Source organism: Manduca sexta, chromosome 17, assembly GCF_014839805.1.
Source record: "Manduca sexta isolate Smith_Timp_Sample1 chromosome 17, JHU_Msex_v1.0, whole genome shotgun sequence".
Taxonomy (NCBI): Eukaryota; Metazoa; Arthropoda; class Insecta; order Lepidoptera; family Sphingidae; genus Manduca; species Manduca sexta.
Window position 1 is genome coordinate 534,483 of NC_051131.1, and position 17,321 is coordinate 551,803.

Sequence of the window (17,321 nt, forward strand, 5' to 3'; positions counted from 1 at the left end):
TATACTGTCCCACTACAGGGCTCGGGCATTTTCTACTGGTCAGAAGGTTTTAGAACTTATTCCATCACCCTTCAACCTAGTAGCGTTAAAATTCTTACGGGAAACTCCTAGTCATACAGATTTACTTATTTTACTTCACCTTTAAGATGATTAATAATAATTAATTAACTAATGAAATAGGAAATAGAAAAATAATAAAAATATATATTATGTACCTAATAAAAAGTTTATAGTGGTTATTACCACTTCAATTATTGTTCTAAGGCATCACCAACGACCATAGCTTTCTAGAGTTTCTCAAATGTCAATCAAATGACAAAATAACTGTCAAATGAATGAAATCAAAACATCCGACATGGCGGCGCCTATTAAATTTTAATAAATATTAGAACATATCCTATAAAAAAGCAAATACCTAAAAGTACTGTATTAATAATAACAGCCCACTATTGCAGCTGCAGTGTTAAAGGATACACATATTTGTAACATTGGAGGAATCTAAATGGAAACGTAAATACTTATCCAATACCGGTATTTTACAACTATTAAAATTAAAATCTTATATTTCGTTAATTATTACACAGACGGTTGGTATTTGTAGCACAAATGTTTGATATATCATGAGTTTTACCTATATTCCACACCATCTTTAGTAGCAATAATTGTTCTTATTTATATTATTAATTTTAAAAACATTCATCTTCGTATCACAAGTCATTAACTATTGAGGTTATATTTTACCACATGATAATTTATATCCATGTGGTCATTCACATGTTATTTTTATGTTTATGTTGAAAGCATGAGTTTGACATGTGCTATAAATATAACCTTACCTACCTACTAAATAAAAACAACGTGGTTTACTGTTACGTAAAACACTGAAATTACGATATTTTGTTATACATTTTCGACAGCCATACCCTATATGTTATGAAAATTCTCGATAATCATAAGGGGAGAATTTTAGTTGACCTCTACAATGGGTAGAGGTCAAAATCTGTAAACAATTTTATAACCATAGTATTCAATATATGATATATTGAATAGGTGTGGTTTTAATTTTTATAAAATCGTATAAATTCTGTTAAGTTGGTCCCAGATTGAATTTAACTTCAACATCAAAAATAAATAAGAAATTTGTATGGTGTTGACCAATTTCTTTATAGAAACACACAGTTCTATAAAAGTATGTAACAATGAATATAAAAGTGCATTTCATCTGCAGATAAAATTTGATTAGTAATTTTATTGTAACAATGAGCAAGTCATTCCACTGACATTCAAATGTACTAGGCCTTACAAAAAATGATGTAATTGTTTAAATACATTTCTGTATTGTAAAATTATAGTTTTGTTGATGTCAGTGAACTGGCTATGTCTTGGAAACAATTGAGTATTTGAGAATCACTGTTATTAACACCACAATTAAAGATCAAAATGGGCATGTTCAAGTGGATAATAACATGTGCCTAATGAATATTGGAGTAAGTTTTTATTAACAAGACTGTTGATTTAAAATGCTGCTAATCTTTAGTCTAAGCTGACTGAGTACTTTCATCTGTTTGATTTTGTATGCTATTTTACATATATCAAAAATAATTTAAAAATAAATTCTCCCTTGAAATAAGCATTAAAATTGATTGAACATAAAAGTGATATTCATATTTGAAAAATTGTGCACTAAATTAGGGCCTATATTAGTTATTTATTATGAGTGATTAAGTAATTTATTATTATGGTTTCGATTATTCATATATTTTTGAAGAATATGTTTATAGAAGTACTTGACTACCCAGTTGTGGTATAAAATGGTACTTCAGACTATTGTTGTCCATGTCAGTAAATGTTAGGTTTAGTATTTATTTTGAACTAATGGTCCTTCGCCTTATCTCCAGAATATGTCAACACTGTTAACTCTATTAAACAAAGTATATTTGATTTATTTCAGTATAAATGTAAACGCCGCATTCCTGTGCAACTTTGAAGTGATGCAGATTCTTCAGAAGCTGAAAGATAACACACAGAAGAAACATAAGCGAGAGGCTTCATTGGCCACAGTCACCTATGAAGTAATCATATATTTTTTTTATTATATAATCTACATTAATCAGATAAGCACATTTTTTGATAAACACGATGCGACAATAAAGTTAAAACTTCAATAAGTTTATTTCAGCATAACATCATATTATTGCACTTCAGATATTATAATTGTTAAGAATTGAATACAAATACCTCTGGGCTGAAGCAAGATTTACATTTTAAGGCTTAGAACACAGAAAAATCATTTAGTCTGCTAAAGAAATATTGTGCAACTAAAAATTAGGTAACATTAATGTAAATAAAAACACTATCTGTTACAGACTGTTCACTATTTACAAGATACCGAATGTAAGAATCAAAATGCAAAGTCCATACAAAAATTTCTAGAAGCCATGAAGGTATACAAATTGACTAAAGTGGAGAAGTTGATGATGGTGAATACTCCACCAAGAACAGAATTGGAAATACAACTGGTGAGCTCTGAACTCAGATTATTAGGATATTATATTTTTATTAGTTATAAATTTTATTATAATACCATATTATGGTAATTATTCCATATTCAATTCAAAAGATGAGCACAAAAAATACTTTCCTTATTAATAATCTTTTTTTGCAAATTGTCTGATACATAGAACACATGTCGGTTACATTTCATTATGTCTTTTGTAGAATGTATTCATGGTAATATATTTATAAAAGTTACTACATTTATTTGTAGTGAAAATATTGAAACCATTTCTTGATATAAAACAAATATTACATTGGCTTACATCTCCTTCAAACAAACATAACAGTCCATACATGCCATTGCTTAGCGTCAGAACTAGATAATACAATATTACCATTCATCTTTGACTAAAAATGAATTTTTTCTTACAGATAGTGCAAGAGAGTGAAGAAAGGCTGTCAGAAGAACAAGTACAAGAAATAATCGCTTTGGTGAATAAATACCTTCCGGCCGCGCATGACAATACATGACCTTCGCCCTTGTCGCCTAAACGACCCAAATAGTGCGTGGGTACAATCAATGTAGGGTAACCACTATCACTTACTTGCGGTTAGATATCAGACGTATTGTGCGTGTAGGCTCGTTACAATGTATGCTAGTATGGCATGATGTCTGATGCCTAAATAATTGGAAACTCTTGTACAACCAGACTGATTTGTACCAGGTTAAGTTACTGATAAAAGGTATAAATTTATATTTAAGGTGTATCGAAATTATACATGCGCGTACGCGTGTTCAAGCACGTAAGAAGGTTTTGTAAAATCGTCAATATACATTTTAAAAGAGTGCAAATATGCCTAACGTGAGGTCTGGATATAGCTGTTATATTTTCATTATAATTCAGGTAGTTTCATGCTACATAAACAGAATTAAAAGCCTAAAACGTTAGACAACATACAATGTTAACATTAAGCCACTGTTGAATCATGTAGATCAATATTTTTTTAAACTGTGATCACGGAATAGGTCCTGATTTAGGATAGTACATGAACCAAACTGATTAACAGCACGTCGCCCCCTGAAGGATGAGAAATAAAACTAAAATTCTCATTGAAACTGCCCACCTTGTACTATGTATTATATGACTTCATGAATATATTCTATATTTTCACTGCAAAAGATGAGCTCAGAACTTGGAAATTTTTGGCAGGTGGCTCACAACCACTGATTTGAATAGTTATTTAACTAGTTAATTATCGGTTACAGTTATAATGGCTTAGTTGCATGTACCATTTCACATATTACATGGCGTCAATTCTAAAAACTTGTATGTCCAGCGGCATTAAAACTATAGGTTCGCCACCTATCAAATATTAAACCGGAAATATGCTCGGCGAAGTGTGGATGTTCTAGTTACGTCTCTGCCTACCTTCAGGAGGGTAAAGGCGTATGCGTATGTTCTATATATGTATATTTTCTTGTATGTATACCAATGTCGTATTTGATATTTCTGTGGCAAATATTCTATTGATATGTTTGTATAATGTAATGTAAATAATTCAGTATTTATTATGTTATTTTGTATTGTAAGGGTTACAATTTGTACATAGGTGTTACTTATAGATAAGTACAATATAGTAATATACTTATTTTGTGGTAGAATGTAATATTGTATTATTTCTTCAGGAAATTATCTTTTCAAAATCTGTATTAAAAAGTAGTTTTATATGTCCAAGACTGGTTAATACCTGCACCAAATTTTAACTAAATTCGTTCAGCGAAATATCCTAACATCTTGCTATCCAACATCCAAATTTGTTTACAAAGTATCGTTTTTTATACTGGGCCGCTAATACGCCGGTGGTCTACCAAAACAGTTTTTACCAGTTTTATACCAGTATGATCCATATTTATAGAGCATCATATATTTTTAAAAGATTTGTGAGAAAAAATATTTATTTTACCAATAAAACAAAAGGAGCTAAGTTTTAATTGTTGTTTTTTTTGTGTTAATAAAGTATCTATTTACAATTCATTGAATATTTTTATTCTTATAGGTTTGATATGCAGCTTAAGTGAGCTTAGTAAAATTTTATTCACTTTTAGTTTGTGATTTTTGTGAGCTACTTACAATTAATACTGTAGATATCTATAGCGCCATCTGTATGATGCCAGCGATATCTATTTCAAAATCAGATAAAAAATCCAAACATAATATAATATATACGCCACTTATTAACAAATGTGCAAGTGAGAAGTAAGAACTAAGATAAAATAATAGGATATAAGATAAGATGTCCTCGTCTATGGATTTATTTATCAGCAAGAATATGCCGTACATACACACTCGGATTTTGTGCAGGCTTATTATGGATAAAACCGTCACGTATTCTCGACATAGGCTCTTGTGATAGTAAAAATGTTTAGTTTTATTTATAACCGCACCGCGCCTCACGTAAGTTGTAAACTCAAACTTTGTAATCGCGATTATCCTCATGATTAATAATATAACTTATTATTATTTAAAACACTATAAAATACATTGCAAAACAATATTAAATGATATTCATTGTTTCTGTTAGTACTTATAATTGTGACTAGCAACACAGAAAGTTCAACAATTTGGTCCGAAGTACATTGCCGGCCAAGGTCGATGGAAACTGAATTACGACATTAGGTTATTGATAAACAAATGTGACTTAACAATAAAAAACAATTATGTAAGATTGTATAGTTTGAAATAACAAGGCAAAGATCACTGACGTGTTAATCTGTTTATAGAGGATTATTTTATTATAGACACGCATTGTAATTACGGCTTGCAGGTGCAAAACACTCGATGAATGAATTTCAAAATAAATAAATAAATAAAACCCGATGTAAGTTTATTATAAAGTGCAGCTAACTCGAAAGAAAGTAATAAGTAAGGTAAGTTGCTGCATCTATTACTTTATTTAGAGCTTATTTTTAACTGACTTCAAAAAAAGAGGTTCTATATTCGACTTGTGTGTACTTATCTTTGGATTTCCGCGTTTTTTCAAAAATGACTAATCTGTTTTGGATGTGGTTTCTTTATTTCAATGTTTATTTTTACAGCGTTAATAGATATTGCATTTAACGTGCGGGTTACGACCCGGCGTATGAGCACTAATTATTCGTAAATATTTGAAATCTTTCAGTTATTATGAAACTAAATATGAATTAAATGTCCAGTGTTACTTAAGTAATACGACTGTAGTAATCAGAGTAGTAATGGCACCGGTTACTAAGACACACAGAAAAAAAATCATTTTTTTATAGGTTATATAAATATCATATTTATTATCATATTTGGTTATGTGTTTCATACCTTTTACTTATAGCATGTAATATGTTTGAACATCAGTTTAGTGAATTAAATAAAAAAAAAACGATTTTGTTGGTGTTTTTATATGTTTAGAATGAAAGTGACGAGTTAATACTTACACTAAAATATATTTTTATCTTCCGGTAATATTGTTTATACATTATTCAAGAATAATGGTTCTAATAGAAAATCCGATTAATTCAGGTCATGATCTTTCTAGTGCGAATTTTCATCCAAATCCGTTCAGCTGTTTATACGTAATTGACTACTAAAAACTTCCAAACATTTTCAAAAACTTGCACATTTATAATGTTAGTAAGAGTGAGGTAAAATAGTTATGATTTATCTTGAATAGGTTTAAATTTGAGTATGTCAGATATATCAACTTCTATAATGAAACTTCGGTTTCCTTCAATATTAGTTCTTTTTTTTAGTTCCTAGTTCTACTATTATCAACATCGAACCCTCTTATACTGCCGTCACAAGGAAAATAACTTTTATATAATTTTATTTTTACACAAAATTAAAAAAGAAAATGTTAAATTTGTTTTTTTTTACGCATGTATATACGATACGATATGTATTTTAATTAAAATAAATGTAAGAGAAGAGACTTTCTTTTTCATTATGACCGCAGTATATCTAACTAAGTAGGCGACTTTAAATAACTAATCATAGTTCAGTATTCATTCATTTCTATCACCCGAATGTGTGTCGCTAGTATTAATATCAGTAGCCCGGGTAACCTATCTATAGGAATGCCTAGGCTTGGGCTCAAAGGTATATTTTATAAGTTATGGTTAGTACTAATGGCTTCATGTCCCCAAATCACCATAAATTTGGATTGTCAATTTTCACACTGCCCAGTGGTGGCCTTAGGCGGCATAAGGACCCGGGAGGAAGCAAAAAGAAAAGGCCTCATAGTACAATAACTTCGCAGACAAAATCTAAGATGCGTTGGTAACCAGGGTAGTAAGTACCTTCGTACATAAAAAGAGTCTTTATTTGGACATCGCAACATCCCTCGTTTAAGTGCGAAGCCCCGGGTGGATGCCGGTTCGCCCACCCCCTGCCCCTTAAGGCCGCTACTGCCACTGGCCGTCAAGGTGAAGAAATTCACTTCATTAATTAGAGTTTGTTTTTATGCCAATTACAAGGTCTAACAATATAATAGGATTTATAATGAGTACATAATTGCTTTTATAATCGTTATTATTGTACTTAGATGGCTGCGATAGAAAATACGCGAGAATTTAAGTCAATAAAAAAGTATAATTACGTACATTGTACAGATTTTTTCAGTGTTACAATGTCGCGGCTAATCCTCCACCGAGCTATAGCGAGTCCGCCGGCGCGGTCCGTCATGATGCTCGCCGACATACTCAGCCTAGATATGGAGATTAAAGACGTGAACCTATACAAAATGGAGCACATGACACCGGAGTTTAAAAAGGTAAGTTTTGTGCGTCATACCGCCATTTTCAATAAACGAACCCAATCGCTTTTTCGATCTGTCTCAAAAATTGACCAATCAGAACAAAGTATTTATTGACCAATTATAAATAAGTTATTTTGATTGGTTCATCCTCAGGATCGGATTGAAGATTGAGATTGAGATCGTTTATTGGAAACGATTGATAGTCTATTAGTATATTTCGACGAAATGCTGGTTTGGTACAATTTTATGGTAGAAAAGAAATTCACAGGGTATTGGAATTGATTGAAGAGCGCAATATGCTAAAAAAATCCATGGTAAACGAGTTGTGTAACTTGACTTAATAATACCAATTATCGCTGTCATGATTGTAATCAATAAAATGTTTTATAATTATGCATAATTAAAAATAATTATGCTACATTGTGTGGTTTTGTCTATACTATGGCTAATATATAAGTCAAATTTTCACATTTTTACAATAGAACAAAGTAAATAATAGCGTTAATATGATGATGTTTTTTTTTCATACACACTATGAAATATAAAGTAGACGGATTTCTTATTTAGTTCAATATAAGTTTTAGTTCGATATTGTTGGTGATATTTTTTTATTTTGTTGTCTAATTATGTTTTCAGTTAAATCCAATGCGAACAGTGCCTGTCCTGCAAGATGGGGACTACACTTTATGTGAAAGGTATTTAATTATCATCACTGCCATATTGCTGCTGTTAGGATATATTTTATATCCGCCGGAGAGCGACCACCGTACACAAGGTGTTAAAACCCGCCATAGTGGCTCACGTAAGTGTGTCGCGTTTCGGGATGATCCTGTGTATGCAATCTGGTTCCAACAGTCCGGCATAATTGTACCAACTGTCGAGGGGTAATCATCTCTCTTCAGTCGACATTCTATTGGACACTCCACTTACCATCAGGTACAGTGAGGACACTTTCCAGTGCCCGTATAAATTATTTAAAAAAAATAATACGTATAAGGTATGCATCGTATATCTTATGTAATATTTAAAAATATGCGATTAATGCCATGATAATACTTAAAAAGCGAGTAGAGATGATGTCATAAAATTGATTTAGAATGTATTCTTGGTTCCAGTCACTCAATTCTGAAGTACCTGTTGGAAAAGTACGGCGGGGAGCATCGCGAGCGCCTGTATCCAAGCGACCTGCGCACGCGCAGTATCGTCGACCAGTGCATGTTTTTCAACGCAGGCATGTTCTTCGTCCCCATCAGGAGTTTGGCAGTACGACTCATAGCTGTTTATTGTATAAATAATAATACCAACCCTTTATTATCAATTAGATTTTGACAATCCGTTCCATTTACAAAATTAATAAACTATCGCCACACCAGTTTGAAAAGTGTTATTATGAAAAGTCAATTGTTAATTGCATGACCTGTCGATAAATCTAGCGCTAGGATATTTCATTCTCATTCATAACATTAACAGATGTAGAAAGGCATCTTATCTACGAGCGCCGACTATTCTCAGACTCTACATTTATTTTTTAGTTCTTAACCTTCACGGGGCAGCTGTCAGGGCTGACGCCTGAGCACCAGGCGGAGATAGAGAAGTTGTTCGGCGTGGTAGAAGACTACCTCGCTGATCGGAAGTACATCGCAACCGATCGGCTCACGCTGGCGGACCTTTCCGCCGGCTCCACTGCTACTGCCGTGCAGGCTTTACACAGAACTGATCCTGATAAGTGAGTTGTGGTTCTTGCATGTATTCTTTGTTTTTTATAGGTCTATGTCGTCATGGGTGTAGCTGGTGTGGGTGGGAGGTAATTTTCGTGCTCCCACCAGCAGCGCACACTAGAAAAAAATCGCTTTGCCAATGTTTATCATTGTTTTAATGTCATGCTGTACTGACTAGGCAATAATATACAATTCTATTAGAGCGCTCTGAGTAGAAAAATTTTGCGTCCAATTTCTGGCGACCTTTTTTGGTCTTAACTGTATTTTTGTTAGCAGAACCATTATATCCCATGATAACAATTCAAAATAGTGGCGCTCTAAGCCATCGGCACCTCCTGGTTCAAAAAGGTCCTGTGGGTAAACAGTGGCTTCTCGACTCCCGAAGGCTCCTTGTATCAACGAGCTAAGTAAATATATGCCCAATAACCAACAGACTCTTATAGAACTAAAGGTGTTACATTCTCATTGGAAGGCAACACTAAAGCTCCCTCCGGTCATGTCGGATTCCCGTCTCAACAGACTATGAGAGTTAAAGAACATAGAGTGCTTGTGAATTGCGCACACACACTGCACTATATTTCCTTCGTGGCTGATCTCCGTTATGAGTGGCCGAAATTCGATTAGGAAGGAAAAATTTATTTGTAAAATAAAACTCTTATTTTGTTCCAGATTCCCCCTCTGCTACGATTGGATAAAACGGCTAGAACAAGAGCCGTTCTTCGAGAAAGTCAACGCTCCCGGAGTCGCATATTTTACTAAAATGGTCCATAACTTATGGGAGAAAAATAAAAAATCTAAATAAATTTATATTTTTTATTGTTATAATAATGTTGGTCTAGTATTGTTGAACATTCCTTCGAATTCCTTACAAAAATGACAACTAATTTATTATATGTCTGTAACCAAATATAATTTGTTTCTCAAAATAATGGTAATTTAACGATTTCATCGCGATTTTGCTTTATTTTTAAATCTTCGACGTTTCGAAGTTGGAATCTTGTACAAGCTTAGAATCATTTTGTGCCTTTAATTAAATCGCAACCCAAAAGACAAACTACCAGACCTCAAGATTATCCAAGTCCTTCCTGTATAGATCAGACCGCCAACATTTTATTTAAACCTATAAGTACATATTATAAAACAAAGTTTCCTTTTCTGCCTGTCTGTATGTCATAGATTTTCTCAAAATCTACTGAATGGATTTTTATGAAATTTGCTATGGAGATAGTTTAAGACTCTGGGAAAGTTATAGGCTACTTTCTATCCCGTGAAAGTATATATCAGGTCTTTTATCCCGGAAAACTCCTGCACGTGGGCGAAGTCGCGAGCAAAAGCCAGTTTGTATAAGTATACTTATATAATAAAGGTGCCTGGATAATAATGATTGTAACATTTGTTTTTGGACGACGAACACCTCGGTGACCAACGTGACTACGAAGGCCACATAGCCTTTTAAGCGTCGGGTGTAAAAAACGGCATATAACTTTAAATTAATTAGCTGGTAGTTTCTAAGTACCTTCATTAATTTTATGTTCCTTAATTTAATTCAGTTAATATAACCTGTTTGCGTACGTAAACATATAACTTTTATACTACAATTGACCGCATTTGCTCTAAGGTAGCGTTCATAGCCATGTTCACAATACCCGTAATTTTTGCGTCTAACCTGTGACGGGTGGACGGTTATCTCGGGCTCATCACTTCCGATTTAGCATCAAGTCATCAGTAAAATGACATCCGGTCTGAAGACTCATGCTCGTAATAACTCCAATCAAAACTCCGCGGTCTCTATCGGGGCCGCAAAGGGCGCAGTCGCAGTCCTTCTACGCCCGCAAACCCTGCTGGCCCCTTGTAAGTTACCTTTCACAACAAATAGGGGTAAGACGGCTTTGACCATGGCTGCTACCACGGATAGCAGAGGTTACTTCCGACGCTTGTTACAAAAGCGTTGCACTTATTATCTCAGGCTGGACAATCCTGGGACGTATGGTGGGATTTTTGTCGCATTGGAGACAGTACCGACTGTTCCTTTCCGGATACGCAGCACATCCGCGAGCATCTATGTCACTTCGGTTAGAACACACTATCACGGCGACCCGATAACCCGCATTATGGTTTCTTCAACCCTACTTCTTAATGGTCCTGCGAAGAGAGACGGGCTTAGCCTCCATTTCTCGTTCCACGACTGATGGCCTTCCTTCATTGAAAGGCGGCGAAGAGCATCATGGTAACCAATACCATTTTAAAGAAAGCCTATGATCACTCGTTGTGCCGTCATGCGCTTCGGCATATGAATAAAAGCGACGCATCGGTTGTTCAGAAATCTGGCCTCAACCGGACGGCAGGAAAGATCTGGATTGAACTACAATGTGCGCGTTAGTAAGTGCGGGCCAAATATCATGTGGCCACAAGGTGCGCTTGCACCGCGCCGTGAACATGCCTTATGAATAGAGACCGGATTATATGCATTTGCATATTTACATATGCATTTACATATTTGAGACGTTACCATATATAAGGTCAGGTGGGGCAAGTGCGCCGACGGGGTAAGTGCACCTACCCTAAAAAAATCGAGAACTATTGATGTTATACAATTACCGCAATCTTACATCTATGCTACTAACTGAAATACAGTTCCACTAAAAACATAAATGGCTATGTTCATTTTAATACGATTTATTCGCCATTTTATTTTAAGTGTCATTTAGACCTGTAAACCGAGATGACCCCGTGAAAGATAACATCAAATATTTCAAGATATATAACATATTTCTGTAAACCAGTAAGGTGAATACATAGTTTAAACCTTTTATTTTAACTTCCTGCCTGAATTTTATTTATATATACTCAAATAAATTATTTTTTAGCAATGCGAAAAATGTACCTAAAATTTTCGAGTAGGGCAAGTGCGCCACAGTTAATATTCGTATTGCGCACTTTCCCCTGATACAAATATAACCAAACTTTTTTGAGAATAATTTTTAATAATATGTATTATTATTATTAAAATGTTATACTTAAAAGCAGAATTTTTGTACTCAAGGTATTTCGTTTTGAGCCGACTTAAATAAAAGGGCGTATTAGTTAATTCGTTTTTACTAAAAGAAAAACTGAAATATCTTGGTCTAGAGCAACTTTACGTGAATAGGTTGCTGTTCGATCAGGCACGTTATCTGGATATAATGCAGCTAAAACATATCAAATGTCATAAGGCCAAATTCTAAGTAATTGAGTTATAACGCATTCAAAATTGTTAATTCCTAAATTTTTGTATGTTTTTTTAGTTTTAGAAATAAAATGGATTTTATATTAGGGCTAACATTTTTTTATTCCAACATAATATCCGCACACAATCCTCTAACATAGCAAAAAATTATAAATCAATAAAAATTCTGAAATGTTTTCAAGCCCTGATTTACATACATATGGCGCACTTACCACGAATTTGATTTGACAGCCATAGTTTGTTATAATATTGATTGATTAAAAATTATCCAAGAGCAATGCGTGTAAAACTTATTTCTCTATGGACTAAAGTGAGTGTTTTCTTTATAATGTTTCATATTGGCGTTTTTTTTACACAGGCGCACTTACCCCATTTCCGGAGGCAAGTGCGCCTACTACCATTTTTTTACGTTGAGCAAAATATTATTAATTTATGGTCCGATTTCCTTGAATGGCTATAGGTTGTTATCACAAAATACCAAATATTCTTAAATTAATAAAATTATATTCTTAAGTCAGCACAAAAAGAAATTATTTTGCATTGAATCCAGCTATGAAAATTTTATGGCGCACTTCCCCCGACTGACCTTATGTCATATTTTCTCTAAAATATGCATCCTGCATATTATCCATACATTTTACCAGAAACATATTTTTGCCAGAAACTATAACTACCGACATAGCACCCAAGTTCAAATTCTGTCTAGTTACCGTAGTGGATGTGGAGCGATCATTTTCCACTTATAAAAATATTTTGAATGATTGAAGTGACAATCTTACTACTGAACATTTGGAAGAGGACTTAATGTTTTACGTTTACAAAAATATAATGTTACTGTACCTATGATCAAATATAATGGATATTTTACTAATTAATTATAGTATGCTGAATTTGAAATAAAAAAATAAATCTTCGTTTTTTTTTGTTCCTAAAACTTATCATTTAATGTTGCATATTCTGCCAGTTTTCATGCATATACCGAGCTTTTTATGTTGCATATAATCCGGTTACTACTTATGAATATTCAATATGGACAAACTAGCGCCTCGACTAACGTACCGAAGCAAGAAGGAGTGGATAATATTTTGTTAAATATTTCTACTCAGATCTCATTCAGCGTATTACAGATTCAGAGAACGGATATCTCGTGAGTTCTTTTTAAAACAAGAAAATTTATAAGACAATCATCATAAGTGTTGCTTATATTTAACCCATATTCATCTGAATCTAAAAGTGGGTTTATCGTTGTGGAAAAGGTAAGTTGCTTCTTATTATATGTGCCTAATGTTACTTCATGTATTAGTTATTAACCTTTGGTTAAATGTATTAGACTTTTGGCTATAATATTGTTCTGAACACGCTATGTATATTTTTAATTATTAACTCGGCAAAATGAAGAAGAAATTAGGCAGGCTGGCATAATTGTTACGACCGTCAAGGAATACTTTCATCTTTTACTGGTCGAAATTTTCGTTGGGTTTTATTTTCCTTAAGGTGGTAGCTCAGGTCCATTTTCATACATTTTGTTTCGGCTTTAATCTGGGTAACTAAACAAGTATTGGCAAGTAAAGAATTTAAATTCACGTCTAGTTAGTGATTAGTTCTCGCAGTTGAAGAAAAATGTAAAAATAATTAATAATCATGGATATTTCTGCCTTTAAAATTTCGTCATATTAAATTTTAAAGGCCGAAATATCCATGATTATTAATTATTTTACATTTTCTTTCAACTGCGAGAACTAATCACTAACTAGACGTGAATTTACATTCTTTACTTGCCAATACTTGTTTAGTTACCCAGATTAAAGCCGAAACAAAATGTATGAAAATGGACCTTGAGCTACCACCTTAAGAGCGTTTACGCATCCGCGCGCCGTATGTCTCAAAAACAGCACTTTTCGAAGGAGATAATATCCATCAAAACATTATTTTAAAAACATATGAATTAGTAATTATTATAGAAAATTTTGTTGTCTAAAAAGTTAGTAGAGAAAATTTTTAGATTTATTGAGTATTTGTAAATTGTTTAATGATTACTGAACAGAGGGTTTTTCAAATTTGCGCTTCGAACGTCTATTTCGAAGCTCAAAATATCTTAAACCACTAAGGAACATAACAATATGTTATTTTTATCTAACTAAAAAGATCCTGAAGAAAAAAAGTTAGTAGAGAAAAATATCTTTTTATGTTTAATTCATGAGAAATAAAAATTCAAAGAAATCGAAAATTTCAGAAATGTTGGTCATTTAAATGATTTTTTTTTATCACTATATCTTACTTAATTGAATATAATTTTGGATTACTATAATAGAAGAACATCTCCTTAAAAACATACAATTTAAAAATTCTACAAAATTAGTTCTGTTATTTTTCTATAAATATTTTAAATACCACTATAAAACGCAACGCGCAAATCGTTTCAAATTAGTCCGCCTTGAGGCTTTCTAGAGAGAGGACGTATCGCTCGTCGCTCCGGTGAGACTCCAGTTGGACTTTGCTGTGCGTAGAAAAATAGTCACGTGTATACAGTGATTGCCACATCTTAGTACTTTAGTAAGTAAAATATTTTTTCTTTAATGATTAACAATAATTTTAGTAGTTACTATAAATTATTATTATATTATTATGTTTCAGACACAATGGGAAGTAAAGCTATTTCTAGGCAAGAAAAGGAAACGTAACAACGCTGAAACTTCGGCTAAAGCAAAAGCTAAAAGATTGATGTACTAATGTTATAACATGCGTCTGTAGTATGGTTGTTGCTTTTTTACTCATTAAACACTTGAGCATAGTTACTCGAAGGAAAAAATTGAACCTTAAGCTAAAAACAATTAGCCCATTGAAATGTTACATGAGCTTTGTATTTTTAGAGGACCCAATTTTATTTTTAGAACATGTGTCGGGGGTCAATAGAAGCTTAATCTCAAGTTTGTGAGGTCACCCCCTTGTCCCCTGGCCGCCATCATGGAAAAGTGGTGAAAACACTTTTTTGCGATATCTCAGAAACTATGCGTCTTACATAAATTTTGTAAAGTCATAATTTGTAGCAAATTGTTTTGCCTACAAATATGTTTATATAACTTTTTGCCCTAAATTAAAAATTAAAGAAGTTATAAGCAAAAATGTGAGAAAATGTTTATAAAAGTTTTGTTTTTGCTCTATAACTTTTTTACATTTTACAAAAAATTACCTCAAACTAACTTGTAAATGATCTTTTGAGGAAAATTGTTCCCTATACTTCAGTTTTATTTCATTCATTTAAAACGCTGTTACAGCGCTCCAAAGTTTACCGGGTTCGTCAATGCTCATGAGAATCCGGTCGAAACAAAATGTTTAACTTATTTTTGATTTTTTTTTATTGTAAATATATTATTAAAATTTTTTTGTTAAATTCGTACAACTTTACTTATTTATTCCTAACTCTTTTTTTGCCATAGAACTTACCAAATTTAACTTATTGAATGTTATGCAGGCAGAAAAGGTATGAGTTACCATTTGGGGATAAAGGAGAAAAAAACATATTTGCAGGCAAAACAATTTGCTACAAATTATGGCTTTACAAAAATTTTGTAAGACGTATAGTTTCCGAGATATCGCGAAAAAAGTGTTTTCACCCCTTTTTCCAAGATGGCGGCCGGAGGACAAGGGTGGCGACCCCACAAACTTGAGGTTAAGCTTCTATTGACCCCCCACACATGGCCAAAAATAAAATTGTGTCCTCCAAGAAATGCAATATTCGGTCCTTAAATTGTAACATTTCAATGGACTAAACGCACATTTCAAAACTCGTTTTACGCCCGCGGGGTGCGCGGTTGTATGCGGTACCCGCTGTATTGGCGGCCAACTATTAGAATCGTGCGGGCCACGGTAGCACCAGCGCGCTCTGTGGTTCGTAGGTGGGCGACTGCAGTAGTCGGTAGGGGAGGGGTGGTTACAGAAATCTGACGCCATTTCCCTCCATCGTGATCGTTTCTGATATGATATATAGCAATACCTATTAAAAAAAAAACTATCCAAAAAATATAACCAACTTCCGAAAAAAGAAGTCTTTTATTTCTCACTTTTTAGTTATACACCTAAAAATGACATCTCATTACATACACCTTCTGACTCAAAATATAAATTCCAATATGTAATTTCTAATGACTTAATTTAAACTTTCAATACGCTAAATATTAAAAACTGCAGATCTATGGAGTAATTATGTGGTCCATTATAAACATCGTAGCACAGTAATTTTCCTGATTTATTGTCTGATTACGGAGTTCTGGTGCCTATCTTTCGGCTTCATGATGAGCTCCACTTTACTAAAGGGTACTTTCTAAATGCAAATGCATTTGCATTTAAAAAGTGAAAAAAACAATTTGTAAAATTGCCGTTAAAATTTGTTAAAAATGTTTATTTTTTTTTACAATTACAAAATGATACATATAAACTATTTCATGATGAATTCTTATATATTTAATAATAGAATTCTTCATTTATCATAAATTCATAAATCATAAGTTACATTCCAATTAGATAATTAAAGCGAAAAGATCAAAATTGGTTGGTCTGACTATAAAGATAGCCGACGCGCTAACTCTACGCACACAGCTACGCAACGGCTCTGTGTGAGTGAATTTTGCGAAGAATTACCTATAGTTGACTTCACGCGCGGCACGTAAACGCTCTTAATACTAAGTACAGTGAAATCATTTTGCCGTGCAAGTTTGAAAAAAAAATAGTTAAGTAAATATAGGAAAAAGCAATTGACATACAATAGTAACAAAAATTAAAAAGGTTTATAACTGAATGTTTACAAAACTAAATAAGACTTTAATTACTATGATGATTAATGATTTTGAAAATAATTATGGAGAAAATATAATGTGTCGTGTCGCATCGAGCTTGAGACCGCCGTTTTCGCGAGTCATTCTCGTTACATCACACTATGGCTGGTATTAACATCGCTGGGTAACGCAAAAATCATAATATGAAATACTAGTACGATAGCACCCTTATCGTTTCGGTTTATTTTGTAGATAAGTGATTACAACGCCATAATCAGTTACGACACATTAAAAAACATAATATTTCGATATTTTTCTCCTCAG

At 33.1% G+C, this 17,321-nt stretch overlaps 2 protein-coding genes across 9 annotated transcripts; both read left to right on the plus strand.

Annotated features, from left to right (window-relative positions):
- The first annotated feature begins 308 nt into the window (after window positions 1-308).
- On the plus strand, window positions 309-4,489 carry LOC115443074 (DNA-directed RNA polymerase III subunit RPC9). Of its 4 annotated transcripts, none has more exons than XM_030168336.2 (4): window positions 309-510; window positions 1,952-2,072; window positions 2,367-2,519; window positions 2,929-4,489. In XM_030168336.2, the coding sequence occupies exons 1-4, from the start codon at window positions 503-505 to the stop codon at window positions 3,025-3,027; spliced, it is 381 nt and encodes a 126-aa protein (XP_030024196.1). In that variant the 5' UTR covers window positions 309-502; the 3' UTR covers window positions 3,028-4,489. The 4 variants fall into 4 exon arrangements, with proteins under 4 accessions (XP_030024196.1, XP_030024197.1, XP_030024199.1 ...); XM_030168337.2 differs by having other exon boundaries at window positions 323-531; XM_030168339.2 differs by lacking the exon at window positions 309-510 and adding an exon at window positions 548-587.
- A 337-nt stretch (window positions 4,490-4,826) lies between these two features.
- LOC119189569 (glutathione S-transferase 1-like) lies at window positions 4,827-9,802 on the plus strand. 5 transcript variants are annotated; one of them, XM_037439640.1, is made up of 7 exons: window positions 4,827-4,952; window positions 5,323-5,425; window positions 7,136-7,296; window positions 7,918-7,976; window positions 8,397-8,544; window positions 8,814-9,007; window positions 9,669-9,802. In XM_037439640.1, exons 3-7 carry the CDS (start codon window positions 7,153-7,155, stop codon window positions 9,799-9,801), a joined length of 678 nt encoding a protein of 225 aa, XP_037295537.1. In that variant the 5' UTR covers window positions 4,827-4,952; window positions 5,323-5,425; window positions 7,136-7,152; the 3' UTR covers window position 9,802. The 5 variants fall into 5 exon arrangements, with proteins under 5 accessions (XP_037295537.1, XP_037295539.1, XP_037295540.1 ...); XM_037439642.1 differs by having other exon boundaries at window positions 7,146-7,296; XM_037439643.1 differs by lacking the exon at window positions 4,827-4,952 and adding an exon at window positions 5,010-5,217 and having other exon boundaries at window positions 7,146-7,296.
- The last annotated feature ends 7,519 nt before the right edge of the window (window positions 9,803-17,321 follow it).

Excerpts from the sequence above, each read along its gene's own strand:
- LOC115443074 (XM_030168336.2), top strand. Across the intron at positions 2,073-2,366 it reads TGGCCACAGTCACCTATGAA|ACTGTTCACTATTTACAAGA; the intron begins GTAATCATATAT and ends TATCTGTTACAG. Across the intron at positions 2,520-2,928 it reads CAGAATTGGAAATACAACTG|ATAGTGCAAGAGAGTGAAGA; the intron begins GTGAGCTCTGAA and ends TTTTTCTTACAG.
- LOC119189569 (XM_037439640.1), top strand. The coding sequence starts at position 7,153 with ATGTCGCGGCTAATCCTCCACCGAGCTATAGCGAGTCCGCCGGCGCGG. Across the intron at positions 7,297-7,917 it reads TGACACCGGAGTTTAAAAAG|TTAAATCCAATGCGAACAGT; the intron begins GTAAGTTTTGTG and ends TTATGTTTTCAG. Across the intron at positions 8,545-8,813 it reads TCCCCATCAGGAGTTTGGCA|TTCTTAACCTTCACGGGGCA; the intron begins GTACGACTCATA and ends TTTATTTTTTAG.